This window comes from Boleophthalmus pectinirostris, unplaced genomic scaffold, assembly GCF_026225935.1.
Source record: "Boleophthalmus pectinirostris isolate CB_2022bp ecotype Guang Dong unplaced genomic scaffold, ASM2622593v1 HiC_scaffold_5, whole genome shotgun sequence".
Classification (NCBI taxonomy): domain Eukaryota; kingdom Metazoa; phylum Chordata; class Actinopteri; order Gobiiformes; family Gobiidae; genus Boleophthalmus; species Boleophthalmus pectinirostris.
In genome coordinates this window covers 13,603,681-13,627,394 of record NW_026571404.1, presented here as the reverse complement: position 1 = coordinate 13,627,394, position 23,714 = coordinate 13,603,681, and the positions used below count along the sequence as shown (strand labels likewise).

The window sequence follows — 23,714 nt, the reverse complement described above, 5'->3', positions numbered from 1 at the left end:
AGGTTATGAACGCAAAATGGTACGTAAACTAGGAATGCAACAATATCCAAATCTCTCGGTACAATATTATCATGATACACATCTCACGGTACGATATTTATTGTGATATTTTGAAGAGGCTAATATAATTGTAGATTGGACACTTTTTTTGCTTTTAAAATACCTTGACAAGATTTTGGTGTGAATAATTTCTGTTATAAACCCAAGAGTTCAAGTAAAAAACATGTTTCTTCATGTTGTCTGCGCTGAAATGAATCATGGGATATGTAGTTTCCTATGTTTTTAAGCTGTTGCAAAGAAACTTGTAATTCGATATATTGTGACAGAGAGAGACTTTTGACAATACGATATCATGATATTTGGGTTATTGTTACATCCCTAGACCCTTTAATTATAATTGGTTTGCTCAGTGAAGCATGTGATCTACACAGATGTTAAGCCAATGAACCTTATCTATTGACTTAAGGCTCCTCCATCACAATATAGATAGGCCCAAACGGCAGAGGAAATTCGCTGGCAGCTCCTCCGCAGTTCAAAAGGTCTTCATGTTTCTGATAAGACACACAGAAGACTCATTGACCAGTCCCCACGCGGCATTCCTCCTGTAACATTTGAACTCTGGCCGCTCGGGGGCTGTGTAGCAGACCGGTCACCGACAAAGAGAGAGTGTGTGCGCTCCCGTCTGCTCCTGTCGGCCCCTGTCGGCTGCTCCACGCTCCCCTGAGTTCTCCTGTTCTGCCAAATGAAGAGGCACACCTAATAATGCTGTTTCTGTGTGAGGTCAGTTTGGGAGAGAGGGAGAGGGGCATGTGGATGGGTTAGAGAAAGACAGAAAGGAAAAAAGAGAGAGAGATTGAGAGAGGGATGGTCTGTCGGGTAGTGAGGAAAGGGACGGGGTGGGGAAATGGAGAGACAGAAAGAAGCGAAAGGAGGCAGAGGAGAGGAGAGAGAGAGAAAGAGAGGAGGGGGGGAAACGAAAGAGAGAGGAAAGAGTGAGAGGAGAGAGGAAGAGAGGGGAGAGAGAAAGAGAGGAGAGGAGAAAAACTAAAAAGAGGGAGGAGAGGGAGAGGAGAGAGGAAAAGACAGGAGAGAGTGCGGGGAGAGAAGAGAGAGAGAAATACAGGAGAGGGGGAAACAAAAGAGAGGAAAGAGTGAGAGGAGAGAGGAAGATAAAGGAGAGAAAAAGAGGGGAGAGGTAGAAAACAAAAGAGAGAGGAAAGAGTGAGAGGAGGGAGGAAGAGAGAGAGGAGAGAGAAAGAGAGAAAGAAAGAGAGGAGAGAGGGAAAACAAAAGAGAGGAAAGAGTGAGAGGAGAGAGAAAGAGAGAGGAGAAAGAAAGAGGAGAGGAGAAAAACAAAAGAGAGGGAGGGGAGTGAGAGGAGAGAGGAAAAGACAGGAGAGAGTGAGGGGAGAGAAGAAGAGAGAGAGAAAGAGAAAGAAAGGAGAGGGGGGAAAAGAGAGGAGAAAGAGTGAGAGGAGAGAGGAAGATAGAGGAGAGAGAAAGAGGGGAGAGGGAGGAAATGAAAGAGAGAGGAAAAAGTGAAGAGGCGAGAGGAAGAGAGAGAGAAAGAGTGAAAGAGAGGGGGTAAACAAAAGAGAGTGAGAGGAGGAGAGGAGAAAGAGGAGAGGGGGAAACAAAATAGAGAGGAGAGAGGAGAGAGAGAGAGAGAGAAAGAAAGAAAGAAAGAAGAAAGAAAGGAGAAGGATAAAAAAGAGAGAGGAGAGAGGAAGAGAAAGAGAAGAGGGGAAAAACAAAAGAGAGAAGAGAGAGAGGACGGAAGAGAGAAAGAGAAAAAGAGAGAGAGAAAGAGGGGGGAAACAAAAGAGACAGGAGAGAGTGAGAGGAGAGAGATGAGAAAAAGAGAGAGAGAAATAGAGGAGAGGGGGAAAACAAAAGAGAGAGGAAAGAGTTAGAGGAGCGATGGGATGGGTTTAGAGAAAGACAGAAAGGAAAAAAGATAGAGTGCTGCTGTAGAGAGATTGAGCGAGGGATGGTGTGTGGGATAGTGAGGAAGAGAGAAGGAGAGAGTGAGAGAATGGAGTGATAGAGAGAGGAGGGAAGACTGAAGAAAGGAGGTGGTAGGGATGGAATAAACAGAAAGAGAGGAGGAGGAGGAGGAGGATGTTGAAAGATTTATAAAGAAGGGAAGTGAAAAATTAAAGAGAGAAAGAGAGAGATGGATGGGTAGAGTTTGAAAAGAGGAGGAGGAGGAGGATGTTGAGAGATTTATAAAGACGGGAATAGAAAAATGAGAGAGGGAGAGTGACGGATGGTGAGAGTCTGAAAAGAAAGAGAATAGTAAGGAGGATGTGGGAGAGAGCTAGAGGACAGAACACAAAAATAGAGAGGGATTTTTGGATGGAGGACAAAAAATAAAAGGGTGGAGGAAGAGAGATGGATAGAGAGACAGAAAGATGAGAGACTGAGGGGGAGAGAGAGAGAGAGTACAGAGTGAGGGGAGACAAAGAGAAGTATAGATGGTCGAAGGGAGACTGAAGGAGGGGGTGGGGAACTGGAGAGACGGAAACAGGGGAGAGATAGAGGACAGAGAGAGAGGAGAGAGGGAGGAGAGGGAGGGGGGAGAGAGAAAGAGAGGAGAGGGGAAGAGAGAGAGGAGAGAATGAGAAGAGAGAGAGAGGAGGGAGAAAAAGAGGTGAGGGGGGAAACAAAATAGAGAGGAGAGAGGAAGAGAGAGGGAGAGTGACAGAGACGAGAGGGGAAAATGAAGGAGAGAGGAGAGAGGAAGAGAGAGAGAAAACAAAAGAGACAGGAGAGAGTGAGAGAAGAGAAGGAGCGAGAGGAGAGAGAAAAGGAGGAGAGAAAGAAAGAGGAAAGAGAGATAACGAGACAGAAAGAGAAAGAGAGGAGAGGGGGAAAACAAAAGAAAGAGAAAAGAGTGAGAGAGGAGAAGAAGAGAGAGAAGAATGAAAGAGACGATAGGGGAAAATGAAGGAGAGAGGAAAGAGTGAGAGGAGAGAGAAGAGAGAGGAGAGGGGGAAAACAAAAGAGAGAGGAGAGAGTGAGAGAAGAGAAGGAGAGAGACGAGAGAGAAAAGGAGATGAGAAAGAAAGAGGAAAGAGAGATAACGAGAGAAAAAGAGAAAGAGAGGAGAGGAGGAAAACAAAAGAAAGAGGAGAGAGTGAGAGGAGAGAGGAGGAGAGAGAGAAGACAGAAAGAGAGAGAGAGGAGAGGGGGAAAACAAAAGAGAGAGGAGAGAGTGAGAAGAAGTGAGAAAGGAGAGAGTGAGGTGACAGAGGAAGAGAGTGAGGAGAGAGAAAGAGAGGACAGTGAGAAAGAGATAGAGAAAGAGAGGAGAGGGGGACAACAAAAGAGAGAAAGAGAGCGAAAGAGAGGAGAGAGAGAAAGAGAGATAAGAGAGAAAGAAAGGGAGAGGTGAGAGTGAGAGAGAGCGAGAAAGAGAAAGAGTGAGAGAAAGAGAGGAAAGCGAGCGATGTCCAAACGCTTGAGTGCTAGTGCATAAAGCAGTGTGATAGAAGCATCGATCACAGCTGACGGCTCATTGAAAACACAGGCCGTGTCTTTATTATTGTGAAGGACAAAAGGATTAAATAAAACGATTCGCACGAAACGCAGAAACGAAACTACGCAGGTTCACCCAAGTGTCAGCGGCACCTTAAGCAAGACATTTCCTTCACCCTTCCCACTTCTTTCACTCACCCTTCATGTCTTGCAACACTAATGTGGAAGGGCATCTCATGGAAAAATCACAAATCTAAAAAATCACAGGGGCCTAACAAGAGATCACCAGGTTGGATGCAATTTAAGCTCATGATTTACGACACGACGTCTTGGTAGAAGAAAATAGCCAAATAAGAAAGAAAGAGGAGCAAAGAATTCAGATTTGTTTCATATTTTGATCAGTGATGTGCCAAAATTGCTGCTCAATTTGCATTACCCTCTAAGGCTGACATAAAATACAAAATATAGCACCAGAACTAGATACAGTGCAAACCCAAATAAGTTACCTGAACTCAAAAAAATGTAGGCAACCGATTACATCAATTATTTTAAGTCGATGAACTTAAAAGTCTCCATCTTCCAGAACTTTAAAGGTTGGATGTTTGCTACTTGTACCTTTTGATAACAGCTGAATTAAAAGTGCTCATTTACCTAAACTCAAATATTTACAGTTAATATGACTCTTATGACTCTTTTAAGGCTACTATTTTTCATTTATTTTCATTTATTATTATTTCATTCATTTATTATGACTTAAATTTGTGAGTTTTAAAACCACTGGGATAAGATTACTTATTTGGTGAAGCACTTTGTATTGTAATTGTATTGCATTTTATCATGTACTATATAAAGTAAGTTTATTTTTAAATCATCCCTATTTGAAACAATAGAAATACCTGTTATTTCTATTGTTCTATTGTTCTATTGTCTACTGAGTCATTCTTTCTCAGGTTATGTTTACACTGAAATGAATCACTGTATCACTGTATCACCGTATTGCCGTATCGCTGTCTCGCCGTATCACCATATCGGGAAACAATCTGCGTCATTTGTTTACATTTTACAGAAACAAAACTTCAAACCACATGGCTAATTTGGATAAACTAAGCATTCAAAAAAACAACTCGCTCCTTGTGCACTGATGCGGTTCAGCTTCTGTCTGACTTAAAAAGGACACAACTCAGTGGAATATATGTGCTCTTTCTGTGACAGAGGGATGTTCTGCTAATGGTGAGTCTGTTCTGTGCAAGTAGTTCTAGCTCTGCTGTTTCCTGTTTGTCTATGGTTTGTTTAAACTGTTTTCCGCAATAGCTTCACATGACCGATGTCACGAATCCAACGAATCAGGAAGGTGCATGTCACAGTGACATGGTTCAATAAGGACGGCAACTAGAGCTCAGCATATCAATGTTTTCAGGTGTCCACACGGTGCCGGATCAGATCTGTATTCAGATGAATTTGTGGGAGTTGGTGCCGTCATTCCGTCTCTGGAGCCGTTTTCCATTGGATTAGTGTAGACGAACACTGCATCCACAATGAAAACGACTAGAATATGTACTAGTGTCAATGGGGTCTCAGTGTTTAATTACTTCTATTAAGTTCTACCTCATCTATGTTTTTAAGTTACGTTCACTTATATCCACAATAGTTCTCTTTAATCAAAAAAATATTTGTTAAAATTACTCAAGAAGAACATGTTTCAGCAACTTGACATAATTAAGTTAGTATGACTTTTTCTAAAACTTTGACTATACATAACTTAATCTATTTACTTACTTTGATCGTTCAGGTTTACAGTATACTCATTTGAATGTATTATATCAAAATTAATTATCAAAATGGCCTTGCTGTCTATCCAAACAAGGCATATACATTTGATTGTTTAAAAAATGTGTTCCCAGTTATAAATGTTGTATTGAAATTGGTATGGGCTATCAAGCATTTCCGTTAGCACTGACAACATTGCACATTTGACGGTCTTTTTTATTATATTCCAAACCACAGCCTCTCTCTCGCTCACTGTGTCTGTTTAAATTATGTCATGTCTAGTCTCAGCTCTGACAGAAATGATCCAATTATGAGTGGTGCTCTTGAGCAGGCAGAGCGCAAAGTTCACCCCACAGGTGTCCAGCGTCCAGGTCCCCACTTCAAAAGACATTTTTATGATCCTTTTATGGTCCACTGCTCCAGCCATTCTTCTCTGAGGATGTGCAGCCCATTGTTACACGGAGCTTCCTGCGAGTTGGACAACTGTGATAAAGTGTGGAGAGGAAGAGCAGAGAGAGTGGGTTTTGTCTGTCCGTCTTTGAGTGAGACTTGTGATGGCTTTTGTATGAGCTTCAGCCACTTAACATGAGATACAAGATAGATTTGCTGCATTGTTTTTTTTTGTATTGAAGCTGTATTGACCATGTGTTGATCTTAAAAAAAAAAAAAAAAACTTTTTGGTTGGGGGACCGTCACCTGCTTGTTTATGTTTATTCCACAGTATGACATTAAACAGCTCTATACTCTTATTAAATTACAGTTGGTTTTATAGCTCAAAAATACCTTGAAAAACAGGCATTCTGATGGTGAGCGGGGTTGTTTCTCCACAGATCTGACTTGTAACTTGGCCTGGTTTGGTCTCCGTGAAAATCGAAAGTGAAACATTCCAGGCAAGGCAATAAAAACTCCAAAGAGAAAAGCTTTTGACGGACCTTATGCACCTTTAACTTCTCCTTACACTTATCTATGGGCGATAGCAGTATATACATCAGTTGTGATACTGGTATCGGATATATCTGATTTTGGTAAATGGTCACATTTTTCTGTAGCGCTTTTCCACCTTCAAGGCACTCAAAACATTTTACAACAAGGAACCACTCACCCATTCACACACATATTCACGCACCAGTGTACGCAGACACTGTGGGCAAGGTGGGTTAAGTGTCTTGCCCAAGAACACAATGACAGCAATCATCTGTGGGAGCTGGAATCACACCAGCCAACCAGTGGGTCAGTGGATCTGAACTGTGATGTTTATGTCGAGAGCTGGATTCGAACCGCCAAACTTCAGATCAGTGGGCAAATGCTCTACCAACTGAGCTAAAAATGGGAATGGAAATAGTTTGTTTACATTATACTAGGGATGTAACAATAATTGAAATATTGTGACATTGTATTGTCAAAAGTCTCACAATAATACCGTGGGCTGTCACAATATCTTGAATCACATGTTCCTTTGATTAAATGCATGATTTTACAGAAGTAGCAGTTTATAAACATGGGTAACTACATATGCCATGATTTATTTCAGTGCAAACAACATGAAGAAATATGTTTTTTACTTGAATTCTTGGGATTATGATGGAAATAATTCACACCAAAATCTTGTCAAGGTATTTTAAAAGTATCGTTACATCACTACATAATACTATGAAGTGTTGAGTGTTCATATCTGCAGGTACTGATGGTAAATAAACAAATCAAATGTCAGTATTACACAAGCTTCACTTTGAGATGGACTGATGAAAAAATATGTCGATGATCATGCGCCTGTATCTTTAAATAACATCTTATCACATAATAACTGATACTGACATACACTTTAACTATTGTATTTTTCCCTTCAAAATACATTATCTTCAAGAGGATGCGACTTGACAATTCTCATCTGTTTTCATGACAACAACTAAAAACAATGTATAATTTCACTGGCGGCTCATGTTGTTGCATATAATTTACTGACATCGTTTTGGGTTTCATCAAAGCGAGCGGTGACCTCCCGTGCCCTGGGGTCAGAGGTCGTCCTCGTAGAGACCACTCCCATCTGATTATGTTTTCTGTTTCTGCTCGGTCACGAGATTGGGAAAATAAAGATCCAGGCTATTGAATTAATGTAGTTAATTATCACTATGAGCCAAAGGGCAGTAAAGAAACCAGTTTTACTTAATGAAATTATTGCCTTATTTTATGTAATTTTAAATAGTCATTGTATTGTTTGTAAGTGACATCAGTACTGAGAAGCTGATTAGTAAATTCTTTTTATATTTATTCATTTTATAATTTTATCATTTGAGCACATTTATAACAAAATAAACAAAAATAAAATAAAACTAACACACATACAGTTCTATCTATAAGTTCACTTCACACTCAGTAATAAAAACTTGGATGATGCTATAGTTTAGTGAGCAATCAAAGTATCAAAATCAAAGAAATCATGCTGTTTTTAAATAATAATAATGAAATATAATATATATTTTAACATCTTAACCTTTTCCTTGTAAGTAGATTTTGTGTTTCCCCCATACACTGCAAAAAACAAAATTTAGCCAAGTTAAGTTTACTTGTGTTAAGAATCATGATTTGAGTAAATTTCACATGACAAGTAAAATGATCTGCCAGTGGAACAAGATTTTTGGTACTTAAAATATGAAAATACATCTTGCTACACTTAAAATAAGAAAAACAATAACTTTTTACACTTAAAATAAGACACAAAATCGAATGTTGCTTGAACTAAGAAAAACACACTTATTCCATTGGTAGATTATTTTACATGTCAAATTGAATCAACTCAAATAAAGTAAAATGTTAAAATGAAGTCAATTTAATTTACCTAGATTTTTTTCAGAGTAGATTATAGGTTATTTTAAAAGCCTGACAACTGACAAAATGATTTTATCTATCACTAATCTTCCAGATTAGTGATAGATAAAAGTGAGGAGCTCGAGGATTAACTGTGCTTTGACAGTCCACACCTGTTTTGCTTTGATGTGTGAAATAAACGGTTCTTAAGACGTGTACACACCTAAAAATGCATGTGTTATTAACAACGTGGAAAAGGCTTTATGAGAGCTATTAATTAGATGTAAATACTTCCTAAAGTTTAATAACGTTTTACTTTATTTTAGTCGATTCAACTTGACAAGTAAAATTGTCTATCAATGGAACAAGTGTGTTTTTCTTAATTCAAGCAACATTCAATATTGTTTATTGTTATTATTATTATTTTATTTTTTTCTTGTTTTAAGTGTAGCAAGATGTATTTTCATATTTAAAGTACGAAAAGTCTTGTTCCACTGGCAGATCATTGCAGCGTAAGTTTGTTTTTCTAATTTCAAGCAAGATTTTTATTTTTTTTCTTATTTTAAGTTTTCTTAAGTGTAGCAACATGTATTTTCATATTTTAAGTAGAAAATGCCTTGTTCTTTTAATAGATAATTTTACAAAAAATCTTCTCACATTATGATAAAATTTTCTTAATTCAAGCAATCTTAACTCGGCTAGATTTTAGTTTTTGCAGTGTACTTTCGAGGTTTGAAAATTGGGTAATGCAGCTTTTTCGGACTGTGTTTTATTGAATGAACTTTTTTTTTTCTTATTTTAAGTGTAGCAAGATGTATTTTCATATTTTAAGTACAAAAAGTCTGATAACACTGGCAGATAATTTTACTTGTCAAGTGAAACTCAGTCAAATCATGATAAAACTTTTTAAATTTTAATTCAAGTCATTTTAACTTGACTAGATTTTGTTTTGTTTTTTGCAGTGTAAGTGTGCTTTTCTAATTTCAAGTGAGATTTTTTTCTTATTTTAAGTGCAAAGAGTTGCTGTTTTTCTTAAAGTGTAGTAGGATGTGTTTTCATATTTTAAGTAGAAAAAGTCTTATTAAAATTCACTCACATTATGATAAAATCTTCTTAATTCAAGTCATCTCAACTTGGCTAGATTTTAGTTTTTGCAGTGTACTTTTGAGGTTTGAAAATTGGGTAATGCATTTTTTTTTTATTTTTTTTTTTCTAGACTGTGTTTTATGAATGAATGAACTGCTCAATCAGTCAACCTTTTAATTATTTGAGTTTTTGTCTCTGTTTTGGACCTGCAGGTGGAAACTTGCATTGTTGTTGTGCATCGTCCCTGATCAATTATGCACTTCCTACCAATCTACTTTCAAGCATTATATTTACTGCTGTAATTTGTTTGCGGTTTCCCTTTATAGCCAGCCTCAGGTGCGCTCTCTCTGACCAACACCCGTCCACTGTACTGTAATTACTGGACTAAAGAGCTTGGCTGGACGAACTGGCTGCGATCTCTTCATGGCATATGGCTCCGCTCATAGACAGTAACTACTACTTTAACCCCCGAGACAATGCATATCTGAATCTTTACTGCGTTTCCACTTTTGGTCCGGGATTCTGCGGTGGCCCCTCCCCCGCTGTGTCTGCCCAGTGTTCCTGGAAGACCCCAAAGAAGTAATCAATGAGTCACATCTGAAAACCACTCACTCCCTATGGGGCAGCTTCAAAGGCACAGCAGAAGAAGAGGAGAGAGGAGCATCATTGGCCTCTATGGGGTAATTACATGTTGAGGAGGTTCTTTACGCCCTTATTTTTGTTCAGACCGGGGCTTATAGACAGAGCCAGTTAACGATTCAGCCGCCCTGTTAACGCAGCGGGGGGCTATGGTCCGAGGGCTGGTGGTGTGTTCGAGGCAAAGTGGGACAAATCCAGCTACATGTGTTTAGGGGGGAGAGAACTGTTTTCATTAAAGCACACCTGCCTCTCAATATCTATTTTTATCTGTGAATTCTCAATTTATTGCATCAGGGTAAATGCTATGTTACACTATGGGCGGTGGGGTCTTGTACTGATGGTTGGCCTAATTTTTATAACAAAAATACCAACATTCTGATCTTTATTCATCTTATGGAGATATATGTGTGTTTGTGATCTAGTGATCTTTAAGCCATGTTATAATGCTGTTACCTCATCAAAACATACCTGGAGTTGTGCTGTGTTTCCAAATAAACACAAACTTCTTACTTCTATTGCTGCAGTTCAGTAGATATATATTCAATAGTGTCATAGTACTCAAGATCGGTCTTGGTCTTGAGACAGGCCTCGAGACCACTTTTTTACAGTCATGGTCTCATTTCGGATTTGCACGCATTTGGACTCGGTCTTGTCTCGGTCTTGATGGCGCTTGGTCTTGGTCTCTTGTCTCGGACTCAAGGTCTGACACTCAATGAATGCAAACTAAGGCTGGGTATCATTAAGAAGTTGCCGATACGATACATACCCTAATACATAGGCAACGATATGATACATATCTCGATAAACTGAGCTTTCGATTCAATACAGTATATTTCAAATCGATTCAATACTATTCATTAAAAAAAATAATGGCTAAATCATGGCTGTGATACTAAAAGCCTTTGTTAAACCACTTCTTGTGCAAAGTTCATATGAAACACAAACATTTTAATCATTAAAACAGTGAAAATGTCAAACGTGTTGCATAAACAACTTTCCTTCCTCTAAACAAGCAACAAAACTGTAGCTCTGTAACAAAATAATTTAGTTAAATATACCAAAAAATACTCTTGGCGACATATCGATACAGCAGCCCACAATATCAATGTGAACATATTTCATTACAGCCCGTGAATGTGCAAAAGCTGCTAAATATCACTGCAAAACCAATAAAATTATGTAACTGTAAATGTTATGAACTTGAAAAAAACCCACTTGATTCACTTTGAAGTTGTTTTCTGTGAAGTGGGATTAAAGAAGAGGTTCTCAAACTGTGAGTGAGTAGTACAGTTTGCTTGGCTTATTTTCGGCCTAAATGAACATTAACCAGATAAAATGGAGATAGATTTATAAAAACATTGATATTTATGTGCCAAAGTAACTATTAAATACAAATAAATGTAGAATAAATATAGAATACTATATGTAGGAAATAACAAATATGGTCTCATTTTAGTCTTGATGGGGTGTGGTCTCTGTCTTGTCTCGGTCTCAAACTTGACTACAACACTTCCTGAATTTAGAAAGTTATGCATAGTAAGACAAGGGTACATTTTGATAAAAGCTCACTGGCAGTGTGGATCCAAGTACCAAAATGCAAACTCCACAGAGAAAAATAAGAAATATAAGAGAATGGATATTGTGAAATAAAATGCGCTGTGTTGTTTTGGTGCAGCTGAGTACACGCCTGTCTATCCCAAAAACAAGTGGAGCAGTGGAGTGTTTATGAGTTCAAAGGGCCATAAAACTAAACAAACACTAGAGTCTGTCTGGATACCTTGAGGCCTGTTGTATTCTCTGCTACTTCCACCTTTTTGAATCGCCCACGAAACAAACAAAAACAAGGCAATCTAGGCTAAGTTTAGCCTTTATACAAACATCTAAGCTTTAAATTACCTTAAAGCCACATGTTTAGTTCATTACTCATCAGGTTTGAACGATAATAAACAAAAAACCCAAAACAGGCTGCAATTTACCTGGATTTATGCTTCAAAGGGCCTATATTATGCTATGTTATAATGTTGTTTCCTCATCAAAAACATAGCTGGAGCTGTGTTTTGTTACATTTACACATGTTTAACACACAACCCCTGCATATTTTGGCTGTGTCTCTCACTGAAAACACTAATTCCCACCTTGTGATGTCATGTGGTGACACAGGGAGTGCTCTTCTGTGTTTCTAAACACCATTCACTAAAATCATTTGTATCATTTCAACACTGATATTGCCAATCTCTACTAAACTAAAAGTAAAAAGTAGCTGTTAACCTGAAAACCACCACTACATGACATCACAAGGTAGAACAGAGCATTTTGAGACGTGTGAATGAAACAAACTCAACTCCAGGTATGTTTTTGAGACCTTCTAACATGGCTTGAAGCTCACAAGAGTCAATTCTGTGTGATATAGGACCTTTAATTGTATGATATATAGTGCATTGACATATTTACAGTTTGACTGATAATGCGTCCAGGCCAAGTTACAAGTCAGATCTGCGGAGACGCGACCCACTCACAGACAGCCTGTTTTTCTACATATTTTTGAGCAATAAAACCAGCTGTAAAACTGTATTAAACTGTATGAAAGATAGATAACATAGACAACAACATAGGCAAAACATCTTCATTAGAAATTGTAAATTGTAAAATAAATGAAATTGTAATGTGTGGTACGTATGTTTTATCTTGTTTATAATACATTTTGGCCTAACTCTTTTCTAATAGCAGGCTTCCCTTTGCTAAAATTGTAAAGAATGTTATGACTGTATTAACAGTTTCATGAGCAGCTGGCCTGGCTCATGGTTGTTTTTTCAGATGTTTAACAGTGAGTTTGGCAACCACAAACAGCTCAACCTAATTGCAATTATATATCTTACAAAGGCAGTATTTTCAGTTCCACATTTAGTCTTATTACCTGGTCCCTGAAGGGTTGACCAGGTTTTGTATTCACTCTGTGTGTCTGTGTTTGTGTCTGTGTGGCTGTCCATCTGCGACAATTCCGCCATTTATGGATCGATTGTCACCAAATTTGGTATGTGGGTCAAGCCCCCGTGCTCGATGCCGCAAAAAATGTTTGGTGATGATCCAAGGTCATTGGAGGTCACACTGGTCAGTTGAAAGGTCATGCCATTATAAACGATAGACGATTTCGGCAATTTCTGAACCGTCTGAGGGCTAAAATAGTCACCCAATTATCACACAAGTTGACACACACATAACCGGGGTACCCTGGATGTTACAGGTTAAAACCGGTCAAGGCAACCAAGGTCAAATATGCGTTTTTGGTCATAACTCCACAAAGGATCGAGCTAGAGCAACGGGAGTGGTCTCAAAATCTCAGAAAAAGTAAACACAGACATTCTCATGTGTGACCAATATCACACAAATGTTCGTGGGCACTGTACAGCTAAACACATTGTATTGTGGATATAACGATTATGTAATATGGGCTGGGCTCCTCATAAGATGCATTCTGTGGTGATGAACTGCCCCCACCGATGCCTCATGGGGGACCAGATTGCTATCTCTGATTGTGCTTGTTTTTTATCGTGTTCATTCTGTCAAACTGATTTTATATGGCCCCAAATCTAAGTCATTACTTACTGATCATTTGACATTCTTGGCTACTGTGTAAAGTACATTTTTCACTTGATATAAGATAAAATCATCTTATAATTGCTTGGTTTGACAGACATGATCAGTCCCTCACTATTCAAAACAAAGCATGGATCACAGTATACAGTAAATTAAGTAAATAAATGCACTTTTACAACAATATTTCTTGTACAATGGAATATTTTTAAAGTTTTTTTTCTTTTCTTTTTTTTTTTTTTTTGTTGCTTGTTGTCACCATTGAGATATTGCGCTTTGTCTGGAATGCTTAATGGTATAGCTTTTTTTTTTTCATTACTGATGTTTTGACCTGTAACTTGGTCACCTGTTAATTTATATTAAGACGTTTAATGACACTGTGGAAGATTTCACAGTATGGTAATAACTTTATAACGACTAACACCTTACTGTAAAAAGTTACATGACGCTTTAATTATTACATTCTTTGGCACTTATGATGACTTCGTTGACCACAGTTTAGTATTACATATATATATAACTTAAAGTCATGTAGAAAAAGAAAAAACTTGTAATGTAACATTCTTGTGATATTGATACAGCTTTCACATATGATAGCAGTAGCCCAAGTTGAGGAAAATGCCTCTTAAAGCTTGGAAAAACAACTATTTTGTTGTTTATATACTAAGGGTGAATTGTGTAACTCTCCAAACTTTTCCTCTGGTGAGCTACCTTTACAAAATAAAAATGCCAGAGTTACTCACTTTAGTGGAAGAAAGAAAGAAAGAAAAAAAGAGGGCAAGCCTTGGGGTACATTTAGATGCCTATAAAACATAAGCCATTGTCCATTACATGAACAATGATAAAAGGCATTTAATTAACCAAATTTTTGTTATTCAGCAAAATAGTATAATTAAGATTTTTTGGTGGTAGGTCCATCAAATGCTATTGCTTTGACTGGAAGGTTTGTAGTATGGTGTTAAACCATTCTATCAACATGGAGACCAGACCAGACCAAGTTACAATTCAGATCTGTGGAGAAGTAACCCCGCTCACAGTCAGAATGCTTGTTTTTCTAGGTGTTTTTCAGCAATAAAACCAGCTCTAAAAACTGTGTTACATAAACAAATCTCCTTTTTCCCATCCCAGGGACCAAACAGTATACCTGCCACTTGATTTTGTGAAATATGCCAGAAATATCGATGACAACATAAACTCGTCTGCAACATCAATACTGCATCACTACACAATATCATTATGTCACACCCCCACTTTTGTTTTTATGTTATGAGTTTTACTTGTACTCACAATGATGCAAGCTTGGAGAAGTTCCAGAGGAGTGGAGACTGAATGGCTGCTGGTGTCTCAGAGTTAAGCCATTGCTAAGCCCTGTCTGCACGGGAGCACACAGAGGTGATCAGAGACAAAACAGTCATTAGTGTCCCGAAATGAAACAGAAAAAAACACAGAAACAGTGGCTCTGCATTGTACTGGGACTTTGATGTAAAAGCACACTGACCCATGTTGATGTTGTTGTGATGGGAACAAGACCTCTGATGGATTAACCCAACTTTTAACACTTACTTTTAGGCTAAGTGCTGTCATTTGTAAAGCTTGTGTTTTCAGATCATGTGAATATTTGGAGATGTTGCACTTTCACCCTGTGCACTCCTACTACTTATTTTATTGTTCATTTGTCTAATAAAACTTCAACTGGATATGATGAGTTTTCCACTTCTTCTTTGCCCTTTCATAATTCAAAATAATGTAATTTTGCAGCTGAAGAGCACCATCCATGTGGTATGACTAATCAAAGGCAAATAAATAATAAGAGCAAAGCCCCCTTGAAGTCATGCGTGATGAAACCATACAATGTGTAGCTTATGGTTTGTGGTTAAGTTCCTTTTTCTAATTGTTGTCAAAACACAACTCAGTTTTGAAGCACAGGCCATTAGTCAAATACAAAGTCTCTTCATAAACGTTATCTAATCCACGGTGTGCCCTGCTTCTCAAACTACAGAGAGGTTTTTTGTCCAAATAAATTTTACTCAGCTCTAGACTCTCTATATAAATATATATAAAGGTCTACATTTATACCATACTCTCTACAACTGTACAACAACTCTTATGTAACAGATAGCCCTATGTCCTGTCAATAATCATTATTTTATTACTTATTTTTCTATTTTATTTAGACTTGTACATATACATTTACATAATTATGTCTTATTTAACATAATGCTTTTTTAGAATTTATTATTACCGTTTATATTTGTTCTCTTTGTTATTAATATATTGTGAAGTGTGAGGTAATGTGTCCAATTAATTTCTCTTGTGGATTAATAAAGTTTGTCTAAATCTAAAGGCTCTAACCCTATCCACTACTGCCCCCTTGTGGATTTAGCAGTAACCAACATAGTTCATCTATAATGCTAAGCTGCTGCAGTCACGTGACGTGTGGACCTTCATCCATAAATAGATAATATGAAAAACAAAACATTTATGTTAGTTAATGATGTGTATTGATGTTAGGCATTTATGTTTAGTAGATATACTAAAGGTTAAGGTTTATAAATTAGAATGGGATTTATTTATAACAGTGAGGCAATTAAATAGGCTTATTCTAATCAAGTAATGTTACAGCCTAATACATTTGAAATTATTTAATTCGTGGCAGTTCCAGTAAATTAATTATAATTGTGTTTTTAAAGGTTTCAAAGGTCACCGGACAATGTTTTCTTCTTGTCTAAATACTGCGTGAAAGTAACTAACTCACGTGAACCTATGCATTTATATTGCAACATTTTCTGTCCTTGTACAAACTTACAGAATGCAAATTGGCAATATTCATCCCCCAAAAGCGGTATAACTACTGCGTCTTGTGTCCCCTGAAGGCAGCAACACACCCAAATTTCTTCCCACATCCGGGGACTTGTCGTTGGAGCGGTGCGTGCGGAAAGTGGGTAAAGAGGGCAGCAGTGGAGAGCGGTGGAAAGGCGGACTGATGACAGCTGTCAGCGAACAAAAACACTGACAATCTGTGACGATCAGCCCAATGGATCACTGATAAAACAAACACACAAACTGGACTTTACTTGGGACCATCGCTGTTGGACCAGAGCCGTGCGTTAAAGGTATGGCTGAATGACGCGGGGATCATTCGTCCTATATCCTCACAGGAATACCGAGGTTAGCCGTAGAAGCTAACCGGCTAACTCACTGCTAAAGTGCTCAGCTAGCATTTAGCACCAGGGAATGTCTTTAGTGGTTGAGACATCACTTGTAGAAACGAGACGGATATGTGGAGTCTATTCTTGTCCAGTGTTGCCTAATGAGAAGACCGTGTACGTAGCTGATAGCACAATCTGAGCTAATATTCACAGGAATTTGGATAGCGCGACATGCGAGATAGCAAATCATGTTAGCCCTCTCAACAGGGATCTGCTAATGTTAAGTTTAGGCTGGATCTTGATTGGGAATCGTGGTCCTTTTATTGCGTAAATGCGTCCTTACCATGGTCTATCGCAAAAATCACATCCACTTGTGCGTAATTTACTTAACGCACCACTAAAATACAAAGGTCGTATGCGTAAATCTTTAATATTATTGGCAAAACGTAGCCTGAAATAACTGCAGCGTTGTTTTGGGTGCGCTCCCATTGCCAAGATTATCTACAACTAATTTGCATGGGTTATTTGCAAGGATATGACTTCTGAGAAAGAGTTCTTCATCAAGACTATATGCAGTAATTACCAAAATAATAATTAACCCCCTTTTTGAATCACTATATTATTATTTTTGTTGTTGTTTGGTCAGTTATGGTCAATTGAGTAGTAAAAAAGTAGGTGGTCTTGTGCCTGTTTTGTCTCTTCTGACTCTGCCAGATCTGTATTCACCCCCTGCTAGCCCCTGTCATGTTCAGCTTTGTATATTTTCTTTGGCATTTGAGGTTTTGACACAGCACAGGGAGAGGTGTGAAACTGCCAGTGCCTCTATTTCATGCCTCTTGCAAAATATTTACCTAATTGTCACACATTATTTAAAAGCTCTGTTAAAACTTTGAGTTATGGCTCAGCTCTGGCCCGCCATGTCCACCATGTCAGCTACAATTGTTTATCCACAGCCCTTGAATGTGCCAAACATAAGTGAGATATGTTTTTGCAGGAGTGGATGAAATAAGATGGGGGTCAATGTTTTGTTTTAGAAAGGAAACCGCCTGCACTATCTACAGTAAATAAAGTTTGCAGTTAAGTTTTTATCATGATTTCCTTTCTTTTATTCAGGTTTCTAATAAATATTTGGGAGCATAACTACACAACATCACTGGTGGGTCTGAAGTTGGAGCGTCATCACCATGGGGACACAAGGCTGCGGCAGGAAGCGTGCCCCCATGAAAGATCGGTTCTCAGCAGAAGATGAGGCTTTGAGTAGTATCGCACGAGAGGTAAGCTGAACACATATAGCTTGTATCTTCATTCATAAACACATGAGTTTACGTCATTACCCCATTTAGAAACAAGAAAATTACAAAATCAATCTTAATGCTTTATCCGGCTGCACTTTCTGACCATTAAACAGGCATCATGGTCTAAACTTGGACAGCGATTCCCCTTAATGTTATCATTATATTGTAGCTGACTGACAAAGCAATATCCCAACAGCTTCATAACTGCAGTGCAAGTGTAGTCAATATCATAGATTACTGTATTTTAAGACTTTAAAAAGCATTATAATAGTTTTAATATAGACCAAGACAAAACATGGAAAGGACCTTATTTGACCTATTTTATGAAATTTCAGCATTGTATATCTGTTCAAATCAGAATTGAGTTTCTGGGTATCATTTGTTTTGCCAGGCTTATACTCTTTAAACTATAAATCTAGTCAAAATAAAGTAATATGACGTATTTGCGCAATGGAATGGAATGTGGTTTATTGCTACATTAACTTATGTTTTATAGTCATTGTTGGTTTTCTATCAGCTTCTCCACTTAACTTTTCAATCCTTGCAAAAGCTCTTCTTTACAAGTCAAAAACATTACCTTTGTTACGTAATTAAGAAGTTTGCTTGGCGACAGTAAACTCAGGTGTGGTGGTCAAGGAACAAGCGCTGTACAAAACGAAATGTCGCTATACTGGTTTGGCGAGTTACCTTGTGTATAGCTTGTGTATGGCTTGTGTATAGTTGAACCAGGTGGAGACAGCTGGTTCGGACCACTGGAGCTCTGACATGACTTGTGGTGTTTTTCTTTTTGGGGGAAAACACAGGGAGAGGAGAAGCTGCGTGGCCTGTTCTAACTTGTCCAAGATGATTCCATTTGGTTCAAGAGCGGGCCTACAATTCCTTTGGCTTGCTTCACAGGGAGAATGAAATCGCTGTAAAATGCAAATTCAGTATGATCAGTGTCAAGGATTTTGTGTCTGCGAGGCAAAGATATCGAAGTTTGGAAAATGAGAAGACAATAATATGCATGATGCTTCTTCGTGAGTTTTAAGTGTCACCAATTTCTGTTTCGCCTTAAGTGTTTATTTAAGTCATGTAGGAGCAATCTGCCCGAGAGGTTTTTAAGTTATTGTCAAACTTAGAATGAACTAAACATTTAACAAACTGATTACTTTAATAGAATTACAAGCAGCGTGCATTCTTAAATACCCCACCCAGCCTATTAGCTGCTTTAACTATGCGTGTGTGAATGCATTTCGTGAGGACGCTATCCTGCTCCTCCTACAACACATGTCCCAAACATCTGATATTTGTGAAATGCATGCAAATAAGTGAAACAAAACAAGTCAAATTTACAGCCATGCTTTTGCTGACTGTTTCTTACTAAGTGGAAACCCATGAAATTTTCTTACACAAGGCAGCTCTGCAAGAAGTTGATGCATGAATATGACTAGGCCTGTCACAATAACACATTTTGAAGCAGGATATATTGCTGCAGAGAAATATTATATATAAACGATAATAAATACTGCTTAAAGTCACTGACAAAGTGCAGGATAATCCCATTAAACCGGTTTTTAAATATACAGTATCATTAAAAGTCACAATCAACAGACAATACCTGGCACAATGAACCAATAATTAGCCAATTAGCCATTTATTCTACTTTCTCCACCTCAAATCTTACATTATTACATGAAAAAAAATTGCAAAAATGTCCTCATTATTGCAAAGAAATTGTACACACGATATATATTGAGCCCCAAACTTTCATATACTGAACAAAACTGAACGATAAGTCGAGAGGTCTGGTTAGGTTATTGGTCAAGTTTGGTGTTTAAAAGTTTGTCTCTTGGTTTTGTACTAGATATAAGCCAAATATTTAAATTGTGTCGTTTATTCTATATTTTTGTGCAACTGGATTTGGCATGAGCCTAAAATTGTGCTTGAATGGAAAGTTTTTAATCTATGTAAACTGTCATTTTATATATACATTAATAGTCAAAGCTTAGTTCCTAGGTGGTCCTGGTTTAATTCTCTTGAAAGCTAAATATTTTCTGGTAGTACATAAAAATAACACTGACACATGTTCCAAAGTTTATTCCATGCAGTTAGAAAGTGATTCAGTGTCTCATTCTTGCAGACTGAAAGCACAAGGCTCCATTTGCTCTTTATAGTCATGACGTCCAATCATAGAAACATGAGTCACTCGACACTCCCAGCCTGCTCCTCCTAAACTCTGTCTTTGTGCCGCGCTGAACTGAAGATTAGATCAACTGTATTCTGAGTTCACGGGGTCATCGAGCAGCACTGGTGAATGTCAACACTCCCCCGATCATTCACTCCAATCTGGACTTTAATAGGAGTTAGTAACACACTGCTCCAGGGCTGCCATGGGGGTGAATTTGAGCCTGCTTCGTCACAGCACACTTGGGGAGGCCTCTTATGTTACAAGCATGTCCGTTCATTTGAATACCAGAATCCTGCAGCAGGCTGAAGGTGACTAGACTAGATGATTCCTGAGCTTTCTACTACAGCAAGTATCGCCTTAGGAAATATTTGGCTTTCAAAGTAACGTAGTAAAACGAGAACAGACAGGGTCAAACTAGGGCACTCTGGACTAAACCTGGAGTAAACTTTGAATGAACCAGTTGGGTGAATATAAGGGAAAAGTAGAACTGAATGAGTGTAATGCAAGGCGAAACCTGGGCTAACCAGAGGTAAACCTGGGATAAAGCAGCGGTAAACCAGCGGTAAACTTAGGCTAAACCAGCGGTAAACTTCCAATCCAGTCCACTTTATTTCTATAGCACTTTTCACAAACAAACCAAACCAAAGTGCTGCACAAATACATAATAACAACAACAATAATAAAATGATAAAATAAACGCTCAGATTTAATCATACTAGTCTGAAAATAATAAAACCAGTAACAAAAAAAAAAGAGTAAAATCATAGAATAGCAAAAAATAAATAAATAAAACAATAAAATACTTTTAAAATAAATAAAAAAAATAAAAGACACAGAGCTTGGGCAGTAAACCTGGACTAAACCAGTGGTAAACTTGGGCTAAATCAGCGGTAAGCTTGGGCTAAACCAGCAGTAAACTTGGGCTAAATCAGCGGTAAACCTGGACTAAACCAGAGGTAAACTTGCACTAAACCAGCAGTAAACCTGGGCTAAACCTGGATTAAACTGTCTTCTCTTCCTGGCGTCAGTTTAAATTTCAAATATATAGCACACATTTTCTAAATATAAAATAAAATAAAGAATAATACAAATAATTATTACAATTATTTAGAATTGAAGCATTTATCTTAAACTTTGCCCCACATTATGATATTAAAAAGCCATACATCCCACACGCGGAAGTGCATATCGTGGAGGTCCATAGTCCATGTAATTTTGCTGCTGATATCATTTGTCCTCAACAGACCATGCCATTGTTTTATACAGAACACTTGTCGGCTAAAGGCTGGTCCTGTTCCATAGATTGACTCTAATGCATTTTCAATGGGAGGGTTAGCGTTAGCCTCCAAACATGGACATCTACAACTACGCAAAACCAGCATGGCATTGGCCATTGACAACCACAGCACCAGACGTGAGTAACATCAGAGCCTCATTAGAAAACATTGCAGTGTGTATCAGTGTTTTGACTAGTTTTATTGATGTAACGATTAGTGCCAAAATCGGCATAAATGCAACCATATAATAAAAATGATCTAAATCTAATGTTATGCTGAACAAACTGCACCAAATATGTAGCAAGCCACAACAGCTGGACCGTCAAATCTGTTTTCTTTCATCAAGAATCACGAATAAATTGGTGGTTGTTGGCAAATATGACAAACATATTGTTTGCAGATGAACTAAATGTCAAAATTCTTGTTTTTTGCTGCCTTGTTGAAATCAGTGGGATAAAACAACATCTGTACCAGAATACCGCAATTATGTTGTCTGAAGAGGAAATTATTGTCATAAAAAAATTGCAGCCTTTGCGCTTTGCTAATTGTGTCTGTTCAAATTGCGATTTTGATTCAGTTGCGTCTAATCTTGCAGCCCTAGTGTCCATAGCTTCATCTAAGTGTCACCGTTCAGTTTCTAACATTGTCCACCCTCTGAGCCTGGTCCAAACACTCACTCACCGTAAACACAACGCGACTCTGTGATCCCTCTTCATCCCCTGATAACACTGGCCTTTTAGCAGTTGGTGCAGTTTATTTTAAACACTCACCATCACTGAATAAAACTAAGTGCTGCCTGCCTGGTGTAAAAATGCCTCTCTCTTGAATGCAAATGTCAAGTGCTCAAAACATTGTTCAGCAAATATAGTCCACAATAGAGTTTCAGTGTGATTGTTGAGTGTCTCTTTGTCACAATCCTTCAAGCCAGGTGAAAAATCTGTAAACATTAAATTATTATTTTATTGTTAAAACATGCAAAAGTCTATTCAAGAGCCTGTGCTAGGTCAATGATTCCTTGTATGCTCTTTGCTCTTAGATTAACCTAGAGCTAAACCATGGCATCGATTTTATACAAATTGTTGACCAATTAAACTACACAGGCAAACTAACTAAAATTACTATATTACTGAGTCTCATCTTATAAATTATAGGTAGAGCAATCATTTTGGGGGAAATTATCATGGGTACTTCCTCTTTGTGGAGAACTTTGTGTTGTTCTGCACCATGGTAAGATTGTAGTTGTAGAGGGCTGAATAAATTACTTTAACTCATTGCAGATCCTAACTTGCTTGCCTATTACATGGTATTGTACTTTTAGAACATTTTGTGTGGAGATAGTCCTGCTTTAGGGTTGTTGTGTTAGTGGCATAAATTTGTTTTAAACATGATAGTCTATATTTTCTTTAGGGATGTATTCACTTCAAAATGTTTTACTGTGACAGGTCTAGCTGTGTCTTCATCTTTTTCGTGAGCTGCGACGTGGTTGTGTTTCCTCAAATATAGTATAGGAGCAGAGGATAGGCAAAAGAGGAGTAAAAATAGGAGCAGAGGATGAGGCAGAGGATGAGGCAGAGGATGAGGCAGAGGATGAGGCAGAGGATGAGGCAGAGGATGAGGCAGAGGATGAGGCAGAGGATGAGGCAGAGGATGAGGCAGAGGATGAGGCAGAGGATGAGGCAGAGGATGAGGCAGAGGATGAGGCAGAGGATGAGGCAGAGGATGAGGCAGAGGATGAGGCAGAGGATATAGTTAGGCCTCAGACTGAGCTCAGCTGTGGACCAGGTCATCCACAGAGACAGACAGACAGACAGACAGACAGGTGCAGGCCCTTCCGTCTGACCAGGCAGAACAATCTACTTCCTTTTTGTTCAAGAAAGAAGGGCAACATCTCCTGTTGAACTAGAGATATTGAGATCAGTCAAGGCTGCAAAATGTAATGTCCTCTGAAGACAGCGAACTAGTTTCCATGAGGTAATTGGGACCTGTTGTGTGTAAATCATGATTAGCCCTCTACAAACATTTACCGAGGTGGTGAAATATGAATTACGTAATTTATGTCTTACACAAGATTGCAATACAAGTAAACTCAAATATTATTCCGCTATTTAGGGATAATAAAATATAAATCTTGAGCAAGTTTTTTCATGCATCCATTTCTGTGTTCCACTTTTTTCTTTTAGTCGATGTGATGAAGAGTAATGGGGGTTTACTCTATGTCACTGGCATGTAAAGTGTAGTTCAATCATGCATGCATTTCAAATAAAGCCGCTCTGAAGTTATTTTAGTGGATAGATTTTGCCACCCAAATTTTCATTGCACTGTATTGTATCGAAAAACTACATCCAAGTCTGCAAGATTGTAAAAACTAAATCCAAGTCTGCAGTATTGTAACTTATCATTACAATTTGATTCTCAACCAAAATCCTTCTTGTGTTTTGTCCCTGCTATGGTGACT

At 38.1% G+C, this 23,714-nt stretch overlaps 1 protein-coding gene across 9 annotated transcripts in view; it reads left to right on the top strand.

Moving 5' to 3' along the window:
- The first annotated feature begins 17,634 nt into the window (after positions 1–17,634).
- lrrfip2 (leucine rich repeat (in FLII) interacting protein 2) overlaps positions 17,635–23,714 on the top strand; it is a 37,378-nt gene continuing 31,298 nt past the window's right edge. For all 9 annotated transcript variants that reach the window (XM_020933484.2, XM_055162586.1, XM_020933483.2 and 6 more), the window contains exon 1: positions 17,635–17,791. In XM_020933484.2, the coding sequence (XP_020789143.1) occupies positions 17,702–17,791 (90 nt within the window). In that variant the 5' untranslated portion in view covers positions 17,635–17,701. The remainder of the gene's footprint in view (positions 17,792–23,714) is intronic.